Source organism: Centruroides vittatus, unplaced genomic scaffold, assembly GCF_030686945.1.
Source record: "Centruroides vittatus isolate TY-2023 unplaced genomic scaffold, ASM3068694v2 contig_2104, whole genome shotgun sequence".
Lineage (NCBI taxonomy): Eukaryota > Metazoa > Arthropoda > Arachnida > Scorpiones > Buthidae > Centruroides > Centruroides vittatus.
The window spans coordinates 509,168-532,794 of NW_027121305.1; the positions used below are offsets into that span (position 1 = coordinate 509,168).

The 23,627-nt window shown below is 32.6% G+C and overlaps 1 protein-coding gene and 1 long non-coding RNA gene across 5 annotated transcripts in view; one reads left to right on the top strand and one right to left on the bottom strand.

Annotated features, from left to right (window-relative positions):
• The first annotated feature begins 15,549 nt into the window (after positions 1-15,549).
• On the top strand, positions 15,550-20,556 carry LOC136970666 (uncharacterized). Its single transcript, XR_010880014.1, has 2 exons — positions 15,550-15,829; positions 19,501-20,556. It is a non-coding gene; the product is annotated as an uncharacterized lncRNA (long non-coding RNA).
• A 1,842-nt stretch (positions 20,557-22,398) lies between these two features.
• Dmtn (transmembrane and coiled-coil domain 2 protein Dmtn) overlaps positions 22,399-23,627 on the bottom strand; it is a 76,026-nt gene continuing 74,797 nt past the window's right edge. For all 4 annotated transcript variants that reach the window (XM_067265126.1, XM_067265125.1, XM_067265123.1 and 1 more), the window contains 2 exons: positions 23,386-23,570; positions 22,399-23,310 (listed from right to left, as the gene is read on the bottom strand). In XM_067265126.1, the coding sequence (XP_067121227.1) occupies positions 23,196-23,310; positions 23,386-23,570 (300 nt within the window). In that variant the 3' untranslated portion in view covers positions 22,399-23,195. The remainder of the gene's footprint in view (positions 23,311-23,385; positions 23,571-23,627) is intronic.

Consider the following 23,627-nt stretch of genomic DNA (forward strand, 5'->3'; position numbering starts at 1 on the left):
CCCAGGCCTTCTGGATGAGTCTGATTGACACAAGAACATCAAACTTCTCTTTCCAGAACTTTTGGACAGTCATATCTCCACAAAGCTGACATTCTTCAAACACCTTCATGAAATACAGTTTTGAAGCTCTGGTGTACAGTTTTTTGAAGTTGACAAATGACTTGCTGATCCATTTGCTGAAGGATGGCAGTGGTGTTTGCTGGAAGATACTGCACCTTGATGAAAGGATAGCTTTCTTCCAGGATATCCTCTAGGTCTTTTGGGTGACCAGGGGCATTGTCCAGTATCAGCAGGGCTTTGAGCGGCAGCTTTTTGTCCAGCAGGTATTGCTTTACAGCAGGAGCAAAGGTTTCTAGGATCCATTCCTTGAAGACAACCTGGGTCATCCAGGGTTTTTGGTTAGACTTCCAATGGACAGGCAGGTTGGACAAAGAAGAAAAAAAAACAACTTACTCTTCTGCAGCCAAAGAGCAACTGTTTTCAAAGGCTCCCAAAATACCTACATCAAGAAGCTATTCTGGGAAGCCAAGAAGGGGAAAACATCTAAAACTAGAAGATTGTCATTGGCAACGGCAAAAGAGTGGAGACATCATTCGCGCTTGTTCGCAGAGAGTCCGTTGTTTGCCTCATGTAACTGCCGAACAGAAAGTTTGTTATTCTAGGTGTACGTTATACGAGGCACCACTATATAAGTAAATACCATAAGATTATTTATTGTTTAAATATTAATATTGCATATTATAATATAATAGAACTCTTAAGTAATTATTATCCTTTGAGCTTATGGCAAATGGGAAATTTTGGGGCTGGATTTTGTGTAGAATTTGTATTGAGTCAGTACCAGATCCTGGGTGTGAAGATGAGAACCCGGCCGACGTCAGAGCCCAAAGAACGAAGCGTCATTGATGCCGAGCTGCCCGCCACTACTTCCCCGAGACTCGCGACTAATGCAACCCGGAGAATGCTTATGCGACTTTATTCCCATCGGCGGTCGAGCGAATAAAACCGTCGAACGCCAGTAGTCAGTTGCCAGGTTTGTGCCTTACCGACGGGCCGGCTGCCGGTTTTTGTCGTGTTTGTAACACCTAAATAGGAGCCGGTTTCTCGAAAAGCATTTCCCCATTGGCAGATTACCTGTGTGTCGCGGTTGCCGTAAATGAATAAAACTGAGCCTTATGTAACTTTTGTGGTGGAGCCTTCTGTGTATCCCCGGGTGCACTCGGGCAGTTGATTTTACCCCCGGTAATTACGTGTTGTAGATACAATTTGGCTGTCTCGGGAGGGAAATATTGCACACGCGTTTTGATGCAAAGTCTGCGAGAGATCCGGTTGACCGGTCTGGCCCAAATTTTCTATTAGAACTGCATAAACTGATATCTAAAATTAAAATTGGAAAAGATAACTTGTAAAATGAAAACCATTCACACTTTTCCTACAAAAGGGATTTAAGGAAGAAATGTTTCTGGTTTATTTTATAATAAACCTGTCTCGGGTTTCAGACTACAAAATTCCGAAATAATTTCGGAATTTTGCCGGAAAAGTGTCTTGTAGTTAAATTACATTTTTAAGAATGTAATTTCAATTTATAACATGTAAGCTGTGGAAGACACGATAGTTCAATTTATGACACTTTTATAAGTTATAAATACATGATCTACTGTGTTATGATTGTAAAGCTGCCATAGCCCAATGATGATCTATATTAAATTTATGTACGTAATTGTTTTGAGAAATGGTCTGCACATTAAAAATTATATGTTTGTATTCTGACTCATTAACAATTGATTCAGAAATTATCATAATTACTTCTATTCAAATCTGATTGTTAAAAATAAAAAAAAAACTACAATAAAACAAAAAAATGGTTGAATTACATAAGTCATTAGTTATTTTATTTAGCAGAAATGCATTCAAAACTAAAATTTCCATTCAATTGAAATTAAAATACAAAGGGACAGTTGTTTTTTTCCGATCAATACATTGCTGTAATTATTAATTATAGTACTGGTAGTATAAATGTTCGCTTGTTGTTAGAATGTGCTCCGATAGCCTAATTTAATTAATTTTTTTTAAATTCGGTAGCTGTTTATAGAATGCAGCCGACGATCAATCTGGTGGTTCGACAATATGCTGTATTTGCTAAGTAAAAATCATGACTTATAATTTATTTATTTTTTTAATAGTGTCATTGTTTTTGAATATAAAATGTGATTTAACTCTTCGTTGAGAGGTTCGAGAATTAAATTACTGGGTTTAGATACGTACGTATATTCTAAAATTAGGGATTGTAATATATTAAAGACCGGTTATTAAATTGCCGATATTTTTTCGATCGTGTGTTACTGACTTTTTTAATCTGTCAAAAATTATTTTACCCCCGAAAGTGTGTACATTTTAATTTCCATTTTTTAAGATAGTGATTTTAAAAAGACAGAAGAAAAAAAACACTTGACCGATTTCTGTAAAGGATTTAATTTTGAATACATTTCTGAAAATCAACAGTAATTAGGGATATGAAAAAGGTCACAAAGTAGAACTATCATAAAATAAGTTATGAATGGCTGCTATAATACAAGACAGGAGGTAAATGCCCCCTATTAGGAGCATAATATGAAGTATACAATACAGTAAAAAACAGGAGTTGGGTTAATATTTTTACTGCTGACTCCAATTCCACAGACCTGGATTACCCAAGTAAATACAGTATATATAGTAATTGTAATTTACAAATGTATAACAATAAATCATTTTTTGTTTAATAACAAAATCACAATAAAATTTATTTGGTTTATTACTTAATTTCATAAAATTTATAGCCCATTGCATGTTTTTTTAAATTTGGTTAAGACAAATATTTTATATAATGTTTTTCCTGTCGACTCCATTTGGCTCTTCGGCATTAGCCGATCCCCTCTTCCAAGTCGGTCGAGTCTTATAACTATGTTTATATGACGAAAGTTAATTGTAGTAAGATTTGAATCCAATTAAGCTTACCAAGAATAAAAAGAGTAGAAGAAAAAATGGTCAAGATGGTGTTTGTAGAGTTGGTTATTGGTTCAATTTGACAGTTTTTTCATTCATTTCTTACGTGTAGTAAAATATTAAAATACAATTGAGTTACTTTGAATGAAACGACGATGTGTATACGAAACAAGTAACATGATGTTATGCTCCAATCCATATAAAGAGGGTTAATTCCATTGCAGAAATAGTGTTAAAATAACTCGCTTGTTATTATAGTGATTGGGATTAGCTAACCAGTTCTGTTCGAGTGAGAAAAGTTTGAAAGCATAAATTGGGGTTAATTTTTGTCTTATATTATGGGTCAATGTCAATCTCTTTGAAAACTATTTGATAAATATGATTTCATTAAAGCATTTCTAAAATATATTTATATCACGTATCGTTTTAATGCGTATTTTTATTGTATAGATATATTTTACATCAATATTCTTCAATTGGACTACTTTACTTCTACTATTAATTATAAAATTTTGAGTAATTTTATTATTTTTAATTAATATTATGGATATTAATTTAATTATAATTATTAAGATTTTTGAAAATGAATTACTGTATAAATTGTAATTGTTGTTTTTATACAGATGTAGTATATAAATCTATATTTTTTTTTATTATTCAGTGTTTTTAGCATTGTATCTGAATCGATTGCGATTTTTTTTTAATTATACGTAATTATTAAGTTTTTACTTAAGTAAATATTAAGTAACAAGTGAGAATTGGTTATAAAAATAAAAAAAAAGGATAGCCTACTACGTAATCTTTCAAACATCCTGCTTCGTACGAAACGTGTGATTGATTTTATCGAGCAGCTTAAGCTGTATTTAGTAAATGCATTTTTTTAGAGAGAATTTATAATTTGATAAAATAATACATATTAGTATTCAGAATTCTGTTGAATATTAATTATTTCAAAGACAGCTAGTAGATTTTTAATTTAAAGTTTAAACTGAATAATAATTCAGAAATAAACAAATCACGTTTCAAAATATTAATTTTTCGGTAAAATATAACTAGATTCATAAAGACGTTTGATTATTTTTATTACAGTTTATTATATATGTTTTTATTTTTGTGTGTATAATCTACATTTTATCTGTGTTTATTATTTGAAAAGGGTTGTGTGCTTTAAGGTGAGTTATATACCGATTTTAAGTTGAAATTACAAACTTTTACCTCTGGTGCTTCCAATAATGGCTGCTTCCATAGACATGGTATACTGTGGAGTGGGTTATGTGAAGCGTCTTTTTGTTCTAGCAATTTTTTGCAGTTTATATGTACAAAAATATAGTATTTTAATATTTAAAATTTATAAATGTTATTAATAATTCTTGCTATGAGAAATGAAACTTTGTCTAACTAAGCATTTACCTATTAATTTTTAAAATGAATAAATCTATAAATAGCATTCTAGTTTTGTCTGTAACTAAGATATCTTCTCAATCTGTGACTTTATCTAAACAACTTCGGCATTATGTATGTGCATGATTACTGTGCTGAGCAGTGTATTGCATAATGCTGAAATCATTAGTGACATTACAATGTCATTATATGAGAAAAATTGAAAGGAAATCATAATTATATATACATAATGTCTATATGCTGAGGGTCACAAAATAGGTTGTATTATTCTCTGGAACCAATAAATAAATGTCCTTGCATATTTTAGTCAGACTTGATCGTCTACTGTAGTAAGGTGTAGTATAACCCATATGTTGATTACAGCCATCAAAAGCAAACAGAAATGCAGAGCTTAACACACAGGTTAAATATAATTGGCCAACTACTTACTAATTACTGGACAGAGATGATACTTGTATGGATATGCCTGTGGATATTGACAATTAGTTAATATTGAACAGTTTTAAAAATCAATGATGATTGTTGGATTGCTTGTAAGAACCTTGCAAGTATTATTCATGAAGGTTGGTGCTGCAGCAGTGGAAGATTGAAACTATACTATTCAGCCAAGTATGTGGTGAAATGGATGCTAATTGAAAACTAAAAGCAAAGTGATCATTTACTTATGTCAGATCTCTCATTTCCCAGCAGTGAGTTGGGTGCCTCTCATTAAGCTAACCTGGTGGTATTTTTGTCTCCTGGTGAAAGTTTTGTTCAGCTGAAAAGAAAAATAGAAATTTCAATGCCAGTAGAGAAAAGGATGCATGATGGTTTACATGTCAAGGTGATATCCAGGATGGGCATCACTTTGAAATGTAAATCTTCACTGCTGAGCTGGATATTCTGCTGGCGAGAGACAAAAACCATCTGTGTAGCAAAAGTTGTACCAGTCTGTAGCTGGGCCATGTTATATTTGTGTACAGTATGAGTGAAACCACCAGTCATAGCTGCTGTTTCACTTGTGAATAAATGAGCTCAACACCTATGAAAGGCAAACAAAAAGATCACATTTTGTCTTAATCCATAGGACCAATACAGCAATACAGATTTTAGTAAAAGATAAAACTAAAGATTTTATAAGTACGATCAATGCAAATCATACTTTTTCATGGAGAAATACATGCCTTCAAAAAAAAATATTGAGTGCAAACAAAGCTACAGAGATGAATGAATTCAAACCATCCAGTTGGAATCAATCCCATGCACTTGATGCTTGAAACATATGATATGAATTTGACAAAGTATCACAACAAAGCCTAATACAATTAGTCTGAAATGACAATAAATAATCATTAGCTTGCATCATGTCAAGGAAAGGTAAATGACAGAATGGATTGATTCCTGAAAGGGCCAAGTTATTGCTTAGTTTAAGAATGTACAAGTGCAATTTAGGATCACTGCAAACATTTGTTTACGAGTAAATGAATTTCCTCAGTAACGAATTGGGCAGTATGAAATCGGTTAAACCAGAAGAAGCACGAGTCCTACAAAATGGTAGTTTTTATGTAGCCACTCCTGTAAGAAGCAATCTCTTAAATTTGTATGATGATAAATTTAAAAATTTGTTATTGGAATCTAAGGTGGGAGAGACTGCAGGATTTAAAGTAAAATACTTTGATTTGTCTATGAAGACACTGGGCAGATAAGATTTATAAAACTTTGGTAGGAGGAGCTGCAATCAAGTGACTTGCATCTTGAGTCTTATTAGGCTTGCAAAATTCAAGGGGGAGAAGCCTGGATGGGTTGACGTACAATGGCATTCTTATGATTATAATGCTGAAATATGAATTCCAAAGAGGTTCTGCGAGAGCTGCATTAAGGCTCATAAAGGAGTGGATTAAAACTACAGAGGACCCAGGATTGAATCTTGACAGGTGTGTAGAAATATTAATGATGGAGAGTGATGCTGGAAGATAAGAGCAGGGAGAAAATAGGCAGAACAATGTAGAAATGGGAGATAGCAGAGAAAAGGGAGTACACAAAAGTGATATCTTAAATAATGAGATTGAGAATTTTTTCAGATGCAAAAAACTTTCCTGGTACCCATGGACCACCTTCATGAAAAAACTGGTACCTCTTTTTTTGGATGTGTCTGGTCTAAGTGGAAGTAATGTCACAAATTTCGGACCCAAATATCTCAGAGTCACATATAAGCCTACAGTTCCTTTTGCGTTTTTGCTCATATAAGAGTGCTCTGTAAAAATTTCTAACCCCTCCAGCATCCCAGCATAGATAAAATCTTTTTAATGCAATTTTCAAAACTTTGGAATATGTATAAGGGAGACCAGGATATTCCTGAACATTGGGTTTATGAACACGACAATAATTAGAAGAGTGACAACCTCCACTTATTTATATAAACAATGCATTAATGTTTAGCACTGATTCTGATACCAGTCTGTTCTGGATAGAGAGCTGCAGATGAAAACAAAGAAATAAGCTATATTTGTGATGAAGTCGGATGTAAAAGCTGGACTCTGATTGCAATTTGTAGAAGAAAAATTTAGCACCTTACCTGTACGACTTCTCTAAAACTCTAAATTGTAATAAATGTTTAATTAACGAGAACGTTGTGTTCTAAGCCTTCCGGTAATGCCGAACAATGTTGTATTTGTTAAAATAAATCTTAGAGCTAACATAGTAACATTTGAAATTTTTAACAGTGAGGAATTAAAAAGCATAGATGATTGTTCCAAAATAAATTGTGATGTAACTAGAAACTTAGTGGCAAGTGAAATTAGTGCGAAAATTGTCAATCATTGTATAGATGTTGAATAGGGCGAGATGAGTTTGGCAAAATTGTTATAACCCGTCAAAACATAAAAATTAGAAATGGCAAATTCATTCACTTGTGTCTGAAACGCCATATGTTAAATATGCGTATTTTGTTTAAATATTTAATTTTTTGAAATTAAAATTGCTTGGAGAATGATTTAGTCGAAAGTAGCGTTGGAACTTTAAAATTTCTGTTTTGACGACGATAACGTCGTCGTTATTTCGAACATTTGGCTTTTTTTTTTTTTTGTCTTCGGTTAACAAATTTTTCACTTTAATATAATTTGAGTCAATTAAACAAGTTTAATTATGATATGAGGTCGAATTTGATGCTCGTGCTCTCCCAAAATCTTATAAATTCCTAAATTTAACAAATTTGTAATAAAATTATATTATTTCTTAAGAATACTAAACCTGTATTTCGTGGGGGAAAAATGCTTAAAACTTTAAAGAATGCAATAATAATAATTAATAACAGAAAAATAACATAAATGAAACGTTTTAAGTCCATTTTTTGACGTACTAGAACAGTTTTTCTCGACTGTAGTCCGCAGAAAAATTTTTGACCATACTGACGCCGATGCAGTTGATTACGCGTGAAATTTATTATGTTGCAAAGTAACTCTAGATAAGCATAATTCATAGTTACATAGAGTTACTGGTCTGCGATGAGAAGAAGGTTGATAAACACTGTACTAGAAGACTAGATGTTATTCCAGAATAAATCCTTGATTCTTAAAAATTGTGATTATACCATAGTTAGTTACGTATCAAATCATGCTTGGGATGTAACAAGGACTGTTGGTGATATGATTTCCTTGTGGAAACTATTTTTTTCTTTGAATATAACATTTCCTATTATTAAATGTCATTGAACAAATGATTTCATAAATTACCGCTATCGCTTATTTCTACTAAATTGTTAGCTTATTATTTAACTCGACAAAAATACACATCTCGAATTTTCAGATAAGAATTTGTTCCGTAAAAGAAAACGAAACATTGTATATTAAAATTTTTAACCGAGAAACATTAAGTTGATTACTGCAAACGTTGTTGTCGAATAACCTAAATGGAAAAGTCATTGCCAAAATTAGAACGTACGGAATTTTATTCGGTTAAAATGCACGTAAATCTACATCATTGTTCTATGGGAAATTGCCTATCGAACAATTTTCTTAAAGTATTTTCCTTGTTTGTTTAAATCGAATGAAATACAACGAAGCTTTCTTAATACGAAATTCAAAATATTGGAAAAGTGGATGTTTGTACAAATTTTTACTTTCACGGCCATTGTATATAACAGAAGGAAAGCACGGCAATCGGTCAAAAATCGACCCCCGAGATTTTTACATTTTCGGACTTGCAAGTCGACACCTTGAAACATCGAGAAATTAAAAAATTTGGTGGGTTTTTTCCTATATGTATGGATGTTGGTGTGTGGAGAGAGATGATTTTTCCCCCACTTGGAAGCTTAATAACTCCTGTGTCTTTTGTTGAAAATTTCTGAATTTTTTTCAGGAGAGTTTCTGTATTAGGAGGATTGATACTATTAAATTTTGGAAATGTGAGAATTTGATTTTAAATTATCATAAATTTTGTTTAATGATTGAAGTAAATTTGTTTTCAATTAAATGACAAATTAATAGCAAGGTTGAGGCCGACGTTTTCAACGCGGAAACGTGTACGTCGGACGTTCGGTGCCACTTTCCCGTAAGCCTAGAAGTTTTGACAATGGCGTTTGGAAAGTCAGCTCGACGTTCCAAACGCCATTGTCAAACTTCTAGGCTTACGGGAAAGCAGCGCCAAACGTCCGACATACACATTTTCGCGTTTAAAACTTTGACCTCAACCTCGCTAATATTTTTTAGGTAAAACTTTTCTAGCCATATTATAGTCCGAATATTTAGGCAATCATTGGTTTATTATATTAACTGATCAGGCTTTGAGATGTGTATTATAAAACTTTTCCATTGATACATTTGTTTATGAATGTTTTGAGATCCAAAATTGCTAAAGAAAAGTGGAACGAATTATAATTTACTTTGAATTTTTATATACAAATTTAAAGTACATTGCGTCGAGTAGGGCGTAAAAAGATTCATTCAGAGAATTATGCTATAATATGCAATTTTATTGATAAAAATAAAATGTAGAACTTTTCAAATTAAATTCTTTCTATCGACGACGTTTTGGCTGAAGTAAGAAATTTTTATATTTAATTATAAAATTTTCTGAGGGGGAAAGTTTTTTAAGGAAAATTATGCTATTGTTCACAGTCTATTTATTAAACTTTCCTAATAACATAACTTCCTGTAAAATGTAAATATTTTTATTTTACGTCAATACACGTTAAATTATAGCTTGTAAAATAGTCTTGCAGTTTCAATTGATTTTGTACCTTTACATCATTTAGTATGTATTTTTAGCAGCGAAATATATATATTATAATATAATAATAACGCATATTGTTATATATTTGTTTTATCTATAGCCAAAATAAAAATATCTGTTTTATTTTCGTTAGAATATAAATTATCGTTCGGCAAATTCCAACTCGTAAATCGGTGACGAAAAACAACGCCGGACTTATTCTTACGACAAAAGTATTTATTCGGAACATTTGAATCTAGCTTTAGTAGATTGATTTAAAGACAATACAGTTGTAAATATTTCGAAAAATATGCGGTAATGAACAATTCATTCTACAAAAACATATATCTGAATCTATACATCCACAAGAGCCGAATTATTATACTACGAACTTAATAATTATAATTATTAAGTTTACTAAGAGATGGCGCCTAACGCCAAGCTCTAGTGCCAAATTGTCTTATTAATTATTTATTTATTGTAGCCAACTCTAGCCCGATAATTCGGCTCTTGTGGATGTATAGCTTTGTAACGGGTTAGTCGTTATTTATTTACATATATCTGAATCTATATTAATTGTTGAAAACTATAAATTTAATAATTTTATATATAATAAAAATTAAAGGCAAATGCTCTTCTTTGCTTTAACTATATTCCTTTAAATTTATGTTTTGTGTTTAATATATATTAAATTAACATAATAATAAATTCCTGGATGATTTTATTTTACAAAGAAATATTAACGTCGTATTATCTACAGTGGGCATAAGCAAGACGTTGGTCACGGTCCACCGGTGGACCGCGAGCGAATTTTGAGTAAATTTACATGGTTTCACATAAAAATAGTATTTTATATTGACTGTTTCTCTGACTTATAAATTCCCACTGTTGTCCGTCTACCCGTCTTTCCTTAATCTCTAGAACGGAGTTAGATACACGAAAGCCGAAACCGGGTACGGAAAGATCGGGCAGGATGCCCCAATTAACTATATACGAACTTCTGACGCGAACCAGAAGTAGTTATTTCGATTCAAAAATTTTCTCCCGAAAGGTTTTAATGTCCTGCGTGACTATTGCTAATAAAAAAGTATGACGTACAGGGGTTAGACACTACTAATTTGAGGTGGAGAGAATATATATTAAATTAAAAATATGATTAAAAATTATAGTCTGGCATTGTGGTGATGTCACAATAAATAGTTGCTCATTATTATTATTATTATTAATTACATTCTAGGATCCTAACAGTGCTTTTTATACAAAATCTATATGTTAATTTGTCTACAAAAGTAGATCATAAGTTGTTCACTAAATGAGAAAATCATTGTAAATTCTAAACAAAATATTAATTGTATCAGAAATTTTTAAAAACAAAATTAAATTAATTCGATACCTTCTACATTCCAGCAAAACCAAGATTTAATCAAAATACAAACATTTTTGGTCTTCAGGTTACGGTATTCTAGTAATTGTCATAAAGCTTAACATTTTATTATAGAACATCAATTTAAATCTTCAAGCTCACCTTTGCAACGTACCAAAGGCAACCGATCGGAAGTTGGATTTTTCAGATTTTGTCCTACGTTTCCCGTTCGTATATACAGTAGAATCTCATTTTAACGGCTCGTGGAATAACGAACTTTTCCCTCGGGTCCTGCCAAATCGACGTAATTTTACCTTCTTTAGTGGATCCGTAGCTCGGAACAATGGATTTTTTGCTAGATCCAACTATGTAAACATTTTTTTTTTTTTTTTTTTTTCAATGTTCAGTTATTATTCGAGTGTTGTCGGATATTGATTTAGAAATTACATTACGGGCAGAGCGAAATATTTGCATAATCGCCACGATTCGCGTCGCTAACTTTGTCGCCAGGCATCCGTGCCCTCCTGCAGCACACTGATTAGTGGCGGGAAGCTATGCCGTACTCAATGGGCAGAAAAGCAACATCAAAACAAATCAAGACGGCAAGTTTTTTAACAAATTATGAAGTCGAGTAAAGTGCTAATGGGCGTACATACTATACCTTGCCTCTTTTTGTGTATGTACAATTTCCATCAGCTTTGTCATACATGCATATGGCATAATGTGTGATTTTGTAAACATGTGTTTCTGTAGAATAAAGGGTAGAGATTTTGAGAGACCAAATAATTTCAAGTACAAGTATTTCTTATATTTAGGGGGTTAAAAAACGGAAATTTTTTCGAATAACTGCTATTTTCCTGGATGTGCGAGAAATCGAATATATATCGTTCTTTTATTTATCAACATTGTATAGAGATTATCCTTTATTGATTTAGGTATGATCTCTCTCTCAATATTTTGTCATTCGGGAAGAATATATTTAATTTATTCGGAAAGAATTTAATACGGAAAGGCTTAAATTATAAAGTTTTATTTATTTAGAACGTGGAACTTTGTGATAAAATTAAATTTGCAATAATAAAATAATTGCAAATTATGTAAGCACTTAATAATGACTTACTCTTTTACGAATCATTGAGAGTTTACGTCGTTAAAATTTAGTACAAAGTATTCTACTTGCATCTACTAAATTATCTAAGCATGTATATAATTTTAGTATAAAATTCCTTTATTTATTTAAACTTCTATTTTTTTAATGTAATTGCTACAAGACAGTTAAGTCTTTTAAGTAACGTTTTGGTACGTGTTACCAAGTTACTTATTAATGTATGTCTAGCTTGGTTTTTTTACACGTAATTACATATACCATGCTAAGATAAGTTTAAACTGGCTGAGTGCCATAGAGGACTGTAGGTATATAGCCATCTCCAGTTGGCACGGCAGGTGACCGTACGATTTTTATATTTTTTTCGAACTAATCGGTCTGGTGAAGGTTGAACGGAGGTCTAGGCAGCATAATCGGCTTTGAATCCCACTCTGGATCGCTTTTCTTCCGAAGTATTCTAAGTTAGTTTATTTCTAATCGCTAAATTTAATACAATATGGCTGCTTGATTGCATATATTTAGCCCAGATTATGTAATATCTTTATAATTAATTAGCCACGTTATAGTCCGATTGAAAATCCAGCCGTATTTCGTTTTATTTCTATAAAAATATATTTAATATTTCTTGTATTGTCCGAATTTGAATATTAGACAGTAATTAGCGATCTAATTGTGAGCAGCAATTAGGAATTAAGATATAATTATAACCAAGCTTAAATTCGCAAAGATTGCTAAAATCTAATGCCGGAATTTGTCGGTGTCTAGTCAGATAACCTGACGAAATCCGACTTTAGATATTTGGTAATTACGATTAACAATTATGTTAATCCTAGTAGTGGTTATATCAGTTTGTTACTTTTTCTTTAGTTTTTAATTTTTCTTGTCATTCAGATTCTTGAATCATTTGATTATTTTGTATCAATATAATATAATTAAAATTTTAGGAACAAATGACACTAAAAGGATTAAGGAATCTAATTTTTTTTTTTCAGTTTTAAATGTTTTTCGGGACTACAACTTCCATCAGAATCTGTGGAAAAAAAATGAGTCAGATTATTATTAAAATCTTGTCGGATGTGCCAACTTATTGTATCATTAAGGAAGCAATCACGAGATTACTCCATTGCCAGGCTACAATTTTTAATAATTTTTAAATTAAATTATATGCTCTCCCCTTCAAATTAGCAGTGTCTGGCCCCTGTACATCATACTTTTCCATTAGCAATAGAGTCATGCAGGTCATCTATCTAGCTCCTTTTGGGGGGCGGAAATTCTTGAATTGAAATAACGTGACTTCCAATTTTCACCAGAAGTTGGTACATTGTTAATCGAGGCCTCCTGCCTCTAGTTTTTTTTATATATCTGGTCTAGACTCTTGTGTGTCTATCTCTGTTCTTGAGATTAAGGAAAGATGGAGACAGCCAGATGACAGTGGGAATTTATAAGTCTATTTTTTCCAAAAAATTGCAGCCCAATCACTAGTTTCCTAAAACAAAAAAAAAATCTTTTTTTGAACAAAAGCAGTACAAATTGGATTAACATTTGAGAAGCTTCCGTAATAAGTGTGTAATTAAATGTTTTTGATTTACTTTAACATTAATGAGGCTTGATGATGATTACTTGAAGGATTTTTTTATTCAAATTTCATAAGCTTACATCTAATAAAGAGTTTTCTGTTGTCTTCGGAACGTGGATAATTCTCAAGCCTTTGAATAAATTTACTTTTTAATTAATAATAATCCATTCCTTGCAGTTATCGATTGTTTCTGTAAAAAAATTAATATTCTAGATAAATAATTTATTCAACCAGAATTTTTTTAATGAGAGAGTTTATACGCAATCTTAATACTTTTATGATCCTATAAAAATAACTCCTTTCTCTGAAAAATTAATAGAAATGCATGAATACGTTGTATTTTATTCATTATTTACTCTACTCTTTCAAAATTTATGTCCTAAAAATATATGATCTAATAAATAATTTAAAAAGATATAATAATAAAAGAAAATTTTGTAAGATTATTCCAGAGTTTGTCGCTCGATTCACACGAACGTCGTCTCCTACAATGAATTAAAAACAGCCGTTACAAAAAGTTCGACGAAACACAAGCATCCAATTGATGAATGGCTTGTGCTCTTTTAGTACGTTCTTTATACTCTCAATCGGTGGCTGTCAATTAAATTAAAAATGATTCCTTTTGATGATCAGAAGAACCTGGCAAAATACAGAATAAAAGACCCACTGTTTGTTTGACACCGATTCACTAGCAATTCCTTATATAATCTATCAATGTCCTACATACCCTTACGACAGACTTATAGTACTTGTAAATCAAAATAGTGCTGGACCTATACAATTATTATCTCGTTAAATAATCGTATTATCGAATAATACACAATAAATAAATAAATAAGATTCAGTCACTTCACACAAAATTAACATGTTTTATATTTTGATTGCAATAATGATTTCTATTTATAACAACAAAATTACTTTATCATTTTAAATGACGATTAGGAATAATTTAGAAATACCTAGAAGCGCGCGTTATTTACCGTTTGTTGTTAGATTGAAGATGTTTTTAAATATTAAATTTTCCTTAAAGTACTCGACTTTCTTAGAAAGTAGTTAAAGTACGTCGACCTGATGCTCAACCATGTGGATATAATTGAACAACTAGGTACTTTCAGTCCAGAAATGGATTGTATACTCACAAAATGTAATAAGTTATTCAGATTTATTATGGAAATAATCGATATTTTAGATTTTTTTTCTATCTGTAGATAGAAAATAAAGCCAAATATTAATTACATTTATATTTATTATTTAGAATATTTTCAATATTTACTAATAAATATCAAATAAAACTCCTGATAAAAAGAGTCAAAGTAACTACACTTACAGTAGTAATGCTTTCGACACGTTAAAAACCCAAAAAATCCCATTCTATGCTATTAACGGCCAAAGAAGAGCTATATAGTTTGAAAATATTGCCGCCGTAAATAAATATTTGCTTGCGTCGCGAGCTTTGTCGAGTTTGGTTTATTGTTAATATTTTAAATGTGTCACGGGTAAATACCATTTAATAATCAAATGATTGCTGGATTCATCAGACCGTTAAGTAATTTGGACTAAAGGTAGATAGATAATTGGTTTGGCGATGAAGATCAGACGGAGGTTAATTTGAACTTGACTTATTATATAAATTCCATTAAACTAGCCACGCATTGCATGTGCGTGATCACAAGAAGGCGAATTATTGTTTTTAATTCCTTATTTCGCTAATTTAATATCCATTAGAAATATTAAAAATAAATGTAGAAGGGAAAATCTTGTTTATTTATCGTGTCATACTTTCTTTGCTTGAAAGACTTTCAAGGATAAATGTGTCACGTTTTAATTAATTAATGTATTCTGCAAATATTCTGTTACATATCGAATTTAAACTATACTTTATAAATTTTAATCATTATTTTCTTTTTCTTTTTTTTTTTTCAGGAAAGAAATGTATTTATCAAGAATTATTGTTTTAATAATAATTGAATGATCGTCTGATCATTATCAATTGTGATTTCAAAAACAGTTTTGGGGATTGCCCCATCTCAAAGACTCGATGGAGGTGGACCGTGTCACAACTGATTTAGAACAGGCGGGAGGTTCAGCGTTTGATGCTTTCCTGCACAAACCGGTAGAACAGGTCGACGTAACGCTCTTGCAGATATTATGGAACAAAATGCAACAATCAGTACTGCATCTCTTCCAGGCAGTTTGGAGAAACTGTCATGCTCAGGTTTGTTTGTGTTAAGAATTTTTTTTTTATAAATTTTGTATATATATACACACACTGATCGAAATGCTTGAAATTGATTCGTAAGATGCCAAATAGTTTAAGAAAATATTAACACTGTTGGCATTATTATTTTACCTGAAATATTATTACAAGTACTTTTAACGATTTCAGATTGTCTTCTTCGGGTATAGAATAATGGAACCTTACAATTTAAAATATACATTGTGTTCCAAACGGCAAATTTAAAACATGTTAATATTTTCTCGTACGCCGATCGAGCAAAACATTATGGTTACCCTAAGGTGTAATGAATGGTAGGGACTAACACGGGGGTGGCCAACATACGGCCCGCGTAATGGGTTTATCTGGCCCGCGATTAATTTTTTAAAATAGCTACTTAACTTCCAACAATTGGTGGAATGGATTCGCAATACTACTACATGTTTTAAAAAATTCCATTGTAGAGATTTACAACTTTTGCATTCGTCTGTTATAAATTTACACTATTTGAAGAACAAAAGATCCACACTCACTGAAACTCGTCTGCCATTCCGCCATGTCACTCTGTTTATGCTGACGTGTGACGCACAGTGCCGCCTGCCTGTCGACCTTTTTTTTTATTATTTTTGCTTGTACATTTCTTCACATTGTAAAATGAGATTGCGCATGCGTCAGGAACTTCTGTTATTTAACATGATTTAATTTTAATATTTCGTTTGGCCCATGAAAGAATTTTTCTTTCCAATCCGGCCCGCAGGCAAAAACGGTTGGCCACCCCCAGACTAACAGGTTCCAGTTGAGTATGCAAATGTCAACTGCTTTATAAGCAAGGGGCCATTAGGATGAATTGTCGGTTGAAGTGTGAAAATAGGCAAGGACAAAGGTTAAATTATGATGACAAAGCCATCTGGAAACAAGTATCTCCAAAACAGTGAGGGTGATGGAACATACTCATTCAGCACTTATTAAGTGTCCAGTCATCAGAAAGATGCTGGTCGACAACACCTTATTGATGCCAGAGGAGAACAAAGACTAGATCAGCCTGTAAAAAACAATAGAATAGCAAATGTGGCACAAATTTGCAGATGGATTTCATAGAAAAGACAATAGGAAAGTGCAGATGTAGGAAAGACAATAGGAAAGTGCAGATGTTCCAATGCAGAGAGCATAGAACACTGTTATGCATGGACTATGCAACCTTCAGCTCATCAAGGCACCTACAGCTAATTCAGTGCATAATCAACAGCACCTAAAGTTGGCAGGTGACCATTGATTTTGTGATTGAACTATATGAAATAAGGTTGCCTCCTGATCCAATGAATCCCTTTTTTCTTCTTTTTGTTGTTGTTGCAGTGAATGAATGACTGCAGAGTCTGTATATGTCATTTACCAGGAGAAGAGCTTTGCACCTGGATGCACCATTGGTATCAGTGAAGGTGGGGATGAATGTTTTGGGGTGTTCTGTTGGGAAGTCTTTGGTCCAATCATTCCTGTGGTCACCTTTTTGACAAGCTATACCAATCCAAATATCCTGTGGACCAGGCGCACTCCTTTCATGAGCATGGAGATGGAGACAGCCATTTTCACAGGACATTGCATCTTAAACCAAAAGGTGTCAATTTTTCAACAGTTTGGAATGTTGCCCTGGCTACCAAATTTGCCAGTTATCCATCTGTGGTCCGAGAAACCTGTAAGAAAGATCTATTTGTGACCACATGACCTCACTGAGTCCAGGCTGTTATAGCAGCATTTTAGTACACGGTAATAATTTTGTTTGTTGTGTATTAGTTTATACGAAGAGTAAAAAAACAATATTTCTTTTAATGTAAATTCTATCAATGAGGGGAAAATGCCAGAAGTACAGTACTTCAACCTAAAAGATCTATTGTACGAACTGAGAGATTACATCAAAAACAAGATGTCTCCCACTTTACTTTAGTGGTCTATTGTCAGGATTCAAAAAGAGAGAACTCAGACGAACAAGTCTACATGGATAGTCTGCACATACCGAATTGAGGTGCAGGGATAGACGAGGAAAGAATTAAATACATCAAAAGAAATACATGTCTAAAAGGGGAAATTCTTTTTGCGTGTATTGGTATCTATTTTGTTTAGTTCATGGGGTAAAGATTAAAATGAAATTTGGCACAATAGCTTGTATATAGGGGCACCAATGCTATTAAATTTCGGTGGTTAAAGGTCGAGGGAGTGGGGAGATAGAAGCGTGTCGTGTCATATCTCGAAAGAGGTTGGACTTAACAAAGACTTTACTTATTACCATTTACAACTTTTCGTTGCTAGATTTTTTTTAAAATTAACCTGTATTTATTAGTTGTTATTTCTATTAAAATATATTAACGTTTGTCTATTTTTGTGTAGCGGTGACGACGAAAGAGCAGTTGAAATCAATAGTTGGAAATGAAGAATCCATAACTATTTCTGAAATTTAAATTTTGCTCCCTTCCTTCCTTATGGATTATTTTTATTTCATTCTATAAAATTCAACCTTAATGGTAAAAATGCTCGAAAAATAAAGCTTGGTATTTAAAAACACTTTCTTTTCTAACACAAGTTGTAATTTATGAAAAATAATTCTCAAATTATATTTAATCAATGTATAGAAAAATATTAGAAAAAATATGATTAGTGTAATTTTCATAGAATAGGAAGCAGTAGAAAGGCCATTGAATGCATTCGTATTAATATAAAAAAATATTTAAAGTTTGGATGATGCAATAGTTTTTAAGTGGTATATTGTCTTGCAATACTTAATTGTCGAGTGGTATTTCGACATTTCAAAATTAATTATTTGTGCTCGGTTTATACTCTGTCGTCGTACTTGCGAGACGATTTAGAAAAAATTACTTAGGCTTTTTCTCGCTAAAGATATCGTAAACGCACAATTAAATTACGGTTCAATTAAATGCCTCGTGCATTTGCTTTGTTTAAAAACTTTGAAAGTTAAGAAACGACTCGGCATATTTAAAATTTGTTTCTCGTAAAAAATTAGACCGGGCAAATTTTCCGACAGATTAATTATCAAACGGTAGCGTAAAATTGCTAAAATCTCGATCCGGAACTCGTCGAGTACCTTTCGGTATAAATTGAAAATTAACGTTATTAGCACATTAATGCTATTCGTTTACGTAGTCTAATCTATCAAACGTAAAACCTAAACTGCCGCGTAAATGTTACCAATCTAATTTCGTTTTAAAATTTTTACGATCTTTGCTTCGGCCACTTACGCGTGTACCAGTATACCCAGATGTGTGGACGAAAAACCGACGGTTCTGTCATCCACGTGTTCACGTAAACCAAGCGTTACACGGAAATGCCATTTATCTTTTGTAATTTGCAGCTTTATAGAATTAATTACTACAGAAGAATTGTCAATCCGAAAATGATTTTAATTGCTGTAAACCGAAACATAATAATCAGTTTTGTTAAACTTAATGTGCACTTGCACCTGCACCTTAAATAATTATGCATCCAAATAACCGACATTAAAATCCAAGACAAAATGAAGCGTAGCCCTTGCCTATATTTATATTTTAATTATTGTTATGCCACTTGAAGAATTTAAATTATTGTTTTGGAAATACGATTAAACAATTTAAGATTTACTTATAATTTGTAAGAATATTTTAAAGGTTTATCGAATCTAATTTTAGATGTTCAGACACAAGGGACCAGCAAAAGTACAAGTTCGGGAGAAGACATGGACACTTCGAATCAACCGTCGACATCCGACGCAGGGAGGCTATCCAAATCGCAGCAGGTCGCCGCATAAACGACAAAGAAAACACAGAATTCAAAAGCATCATTTGGGAAGTAGACGAAGCGAGGCCATTTTAGTTTTAACATTTCTACCGAGCATCTAGTCTTCAAATGTAATCTCCCAAGATTGTTTACAACATTGTGATAGTATTAAGGTAATTACCTGTACAAAGTAGTTTTAAATGAACAAAAAAAACGAGCACATTTAGATTTAAAACTGTTGCCGCTTTATACCGTGCGTGGATATCAAATCCACGATTTAGTCTAGCGATCTTTCATAATGTTTTTATGCCAAACCTTCGATTTCAAAAAAACAAAAACTAAAAAAAAAAGTTTTGAAGTTTGCTGTTACCGAGTTTATTGTTGTTTGATAAAGATGTGTACGCTTTTCAATTTTACCGAGATGATAAATTTGTGCTCAACGAGATTTTATCTAGGTCGTAGACGATAACATTCCCCCACAAAATCCATAGTTTCGAGTAGATCAAAACTTTGTATTTAAATTTATTTATACGTAATAGTGTATATTTCGGTAGTTACGTGTCGTTAGTACATGACAATACTTAAATATAAGGCAGTATTTTTTTTTTCGTCTGTTATACCATAAATTATTCTTTGTTAATGTAAGTATTAATTATTGTGGGATCTCGACAGGAAACGATGTGTGTATCATTGTTTGTTATAGTAAAAAGAAAAGAAATAACCGTTTTTAATGTTGGTTAGTGTAAATCCGTAGTCCACAAAAGAATGGCCGACTTCGCGTCGCACAGAAAAAGTCCTGTATATTCCTATCCGTGACACTTCCATAAGGTAAATATATAATGAAAAAATTTCTAGTTAGATTATACGAGATGTCATTTTCTAAAACGAGTTGACTGTTGCTGTACAAAAGACTTTTACAGAAACACTTTTCATACAATGCTTTTCCCACAATAAAAGGGTTAATTTAATTTGATTTGTTTTATTTGCTTCCGGTTTTAAAGAATTACGATATTTGTTTTCTCTCTTCTAAAATGCAGACCCGTAAATTGCCAAACGACCGTATAAGTACGAAATCGTAGGCAAGACGGAATACCGTTTTATAAAAGTGAAGATATACTGTATATTGTGTGAAAAGTTCTATACACATATACAGACTCTTTGTGCCGACGGTGGGTTTAGACAGATCCGTAACGGGTGTACTCGTTGCACCAGACGTGCAACGAGTACACCCGCTGAGGAATGGATTCGTATTTTCGTGCGATACGTAAAATCCAAACAGGCTCGAATTGGGACCGCGGAAACTCCGAGCCTAGTCTTAAGTACTATCAATTATAACAAAGTTTCGGTATTTGATAAGCAGCAAGAAGCTTCGTGTATGGGACCGTTATATTAGTCTCGTTCGACAATGTCGAACGGGACTAATGTAACAACTCCGCTTTTTTTCTGTATCTAAAAAAAAAAACAATTGATATATCAAAAATAATCCAGTACTTGGATCAAATTTAAGAACTTCCAATGAATATTATACTTACATTATCCATAAACCTTATAATATTAATTGTGCATAGAACGTCTTTGTGCTTATTTTTCTGCACAAGGCTCAAATTTAAGAAAGTCGATCGACACTCTACATAATAAACTTGTAAGTGCTGCGATGTCGTAGCGCTCTGGTACTTTGGGTATTTTATTCGTTATTCCGAGAAACAAGATTTGTATTTTCAATACATACTTATAAATTTCACGTCGAATGTATCGTTACTAATTCATACGTTGGACTGGTGGCGAGGCCGTGGTACTTTGAGGAATGTAGTCGTCGATGCTACGAGTACTATAATGGAACGAATGGACGTCGGGGACTACAAACTGGCTTTAATTTTCACCAAATTTGAGCATTATAATTAAAAGACAAATAATGACAATATTGCATTTTTCTATACTGACACAAGTATTTAGGCTATTACTGTTGATGATAAATACATCTCCACACTTTTGAAATAAACCACGTTAAACTCGTCTCGGTGCGTCGTAATTTACGAAGATCCGCACGCCCGCTGCATTCTAGAAATATGTTGTTATCCGGAAGCACGTCGAAACTCGTCACAATTGCAATAAACAGGGAGCAATTATTTTGACGACATGCTCGTTTCATTGTCCAGAATGTCTAGAAAATCCTCACTAATCTCAGCTAAGAATGTATTTTTTTTTTTTTTTTTAATCAAAAGGGTACAAGGGACATTTGACTCACCCTGAATACTTAATAACTAATCACTAAAATTTATATGGCATGATGAAGTTTAAAGTGATTGATTTGTAGTAAATTGTGTACGTGTTAAAGAATTAAGCCCTTTATGGGAAGCATAGCATTTTTTGGCCTTTGCATTTACCATACAGGCAGTGTGTGTGTCGTTCTAAGTTTGTTTTGTAGACAAACGTGGCATCTTTAGATACAACAAATAAGCCACATCGCTCCCCTATTAGCTCAAATTGTGGATAAATTACACTACTGTCCAAACAGCAACCTTAAAATTGTTGCGACTGATTAAAATTAAGTTTGACTTAGACAAAAACTATCATCCTGGTGATTGTGTAAACCAGGACGATGGTTTTATGCTACATAGTTTTCCGACATCCCCGTATCGTCGTACTTTCTCAAACTGGCAAAAAGGCCATGCGCTCGCCAACCGTTAAAGACATCGTCGTGCCTAAGCATCCCGTAGGCACGGATTCCGGGGTGGTCTTTAATTTTATAAAATGAGATTTTACGAAACAAGTTTTGAACCAGTGAAAAAAATACGTATACCACTACAAAATTGAATTGCACCATTTATTCAAAGTCATGTCATAACTTATGTAACACTATTAAGACTTGTACATTTTGTGGAATGCGAGAGAATACCAGGAGTATGCATACCACCTGTATGAATTGAGATGTGGACAGATTATTCGGTACACCAATAATGCTAATAATACCATTCACTGTTCAAAAGACAAAATAAATTATGTATATTTTTTTTATGAATAAAATTAAAAATCTACTTCGATAATAATTAATAATAATAATAGTAGTATAATAATAATAATATAATAATACAAAGAGCATCAAATAACTTCGTATAATGTCGGGAGTTCTACGTACTTTCCAATATGTATTAAAACCATTCCCTAGCACAATGGTCCGTAGGATGAAAGTGGAACTTCCTAAATCTAAATTGCAAAGACGAGATGGTTCACTACATGAAGTGCAATAACATATCACAGCAGTATCGAAACTTATCTATTATTAAATGTACTTTTTTTTTCCTTTTTGTTTCTTTTTATAATAATACTTTCAGCTATATAAAAACTTCTCGTTAAAGAAGCCTGGCTGAGTATATATATATGTACGTGTATGTATATTTTATATATATATTTATAGTGATACCGCATTTGATTGCCGTTCAAATGATTGTTGTGGGAGTTTATGACGTTAGTTGGTATCTCTAGGAAAGTAAATTTGTCTGGCAACCAAGCGTTCGGTTTGCGGTTTTCGTTTAGTGACGTCGACCATTTTTCTCTCTCTCTCTCGACGGAGAGTTAAGTACGAAAATCCTTTTAGTATAGATCACAATTATCTCTGGAAATAACTATTCACGTACTGTTGACCAATCTCCAGCCATTCCTGCCACTGCCTGCACACTAAGATCACAGTTAGGATTAGCACTACAGTCGTCAGTATACGTATCCTAAAAAGAAAAACATACACAATAAAGAATATAAAAGGTGTATAATAATAAAGTTTTGTTTAAATATCTAGTTACCTGCTTTGGAGAAATGGCATTATGATATTGGACACGGTGGCTACGAGCACCAGTACTACCTGAAGAACCATTAATAAAAGATTTATAAGTTTTACGACAAATGCCCTGGCATTTGAACTTTCTAAGGCATCCAATGTAACTAACTGTTGAAGATGTTGGTGCTGCTGATGTTCCATTCGAGATATCTGAAACAACAAGCGATGCAAATCCGAAGTTATTTGTATAAACATTAATTATAATTA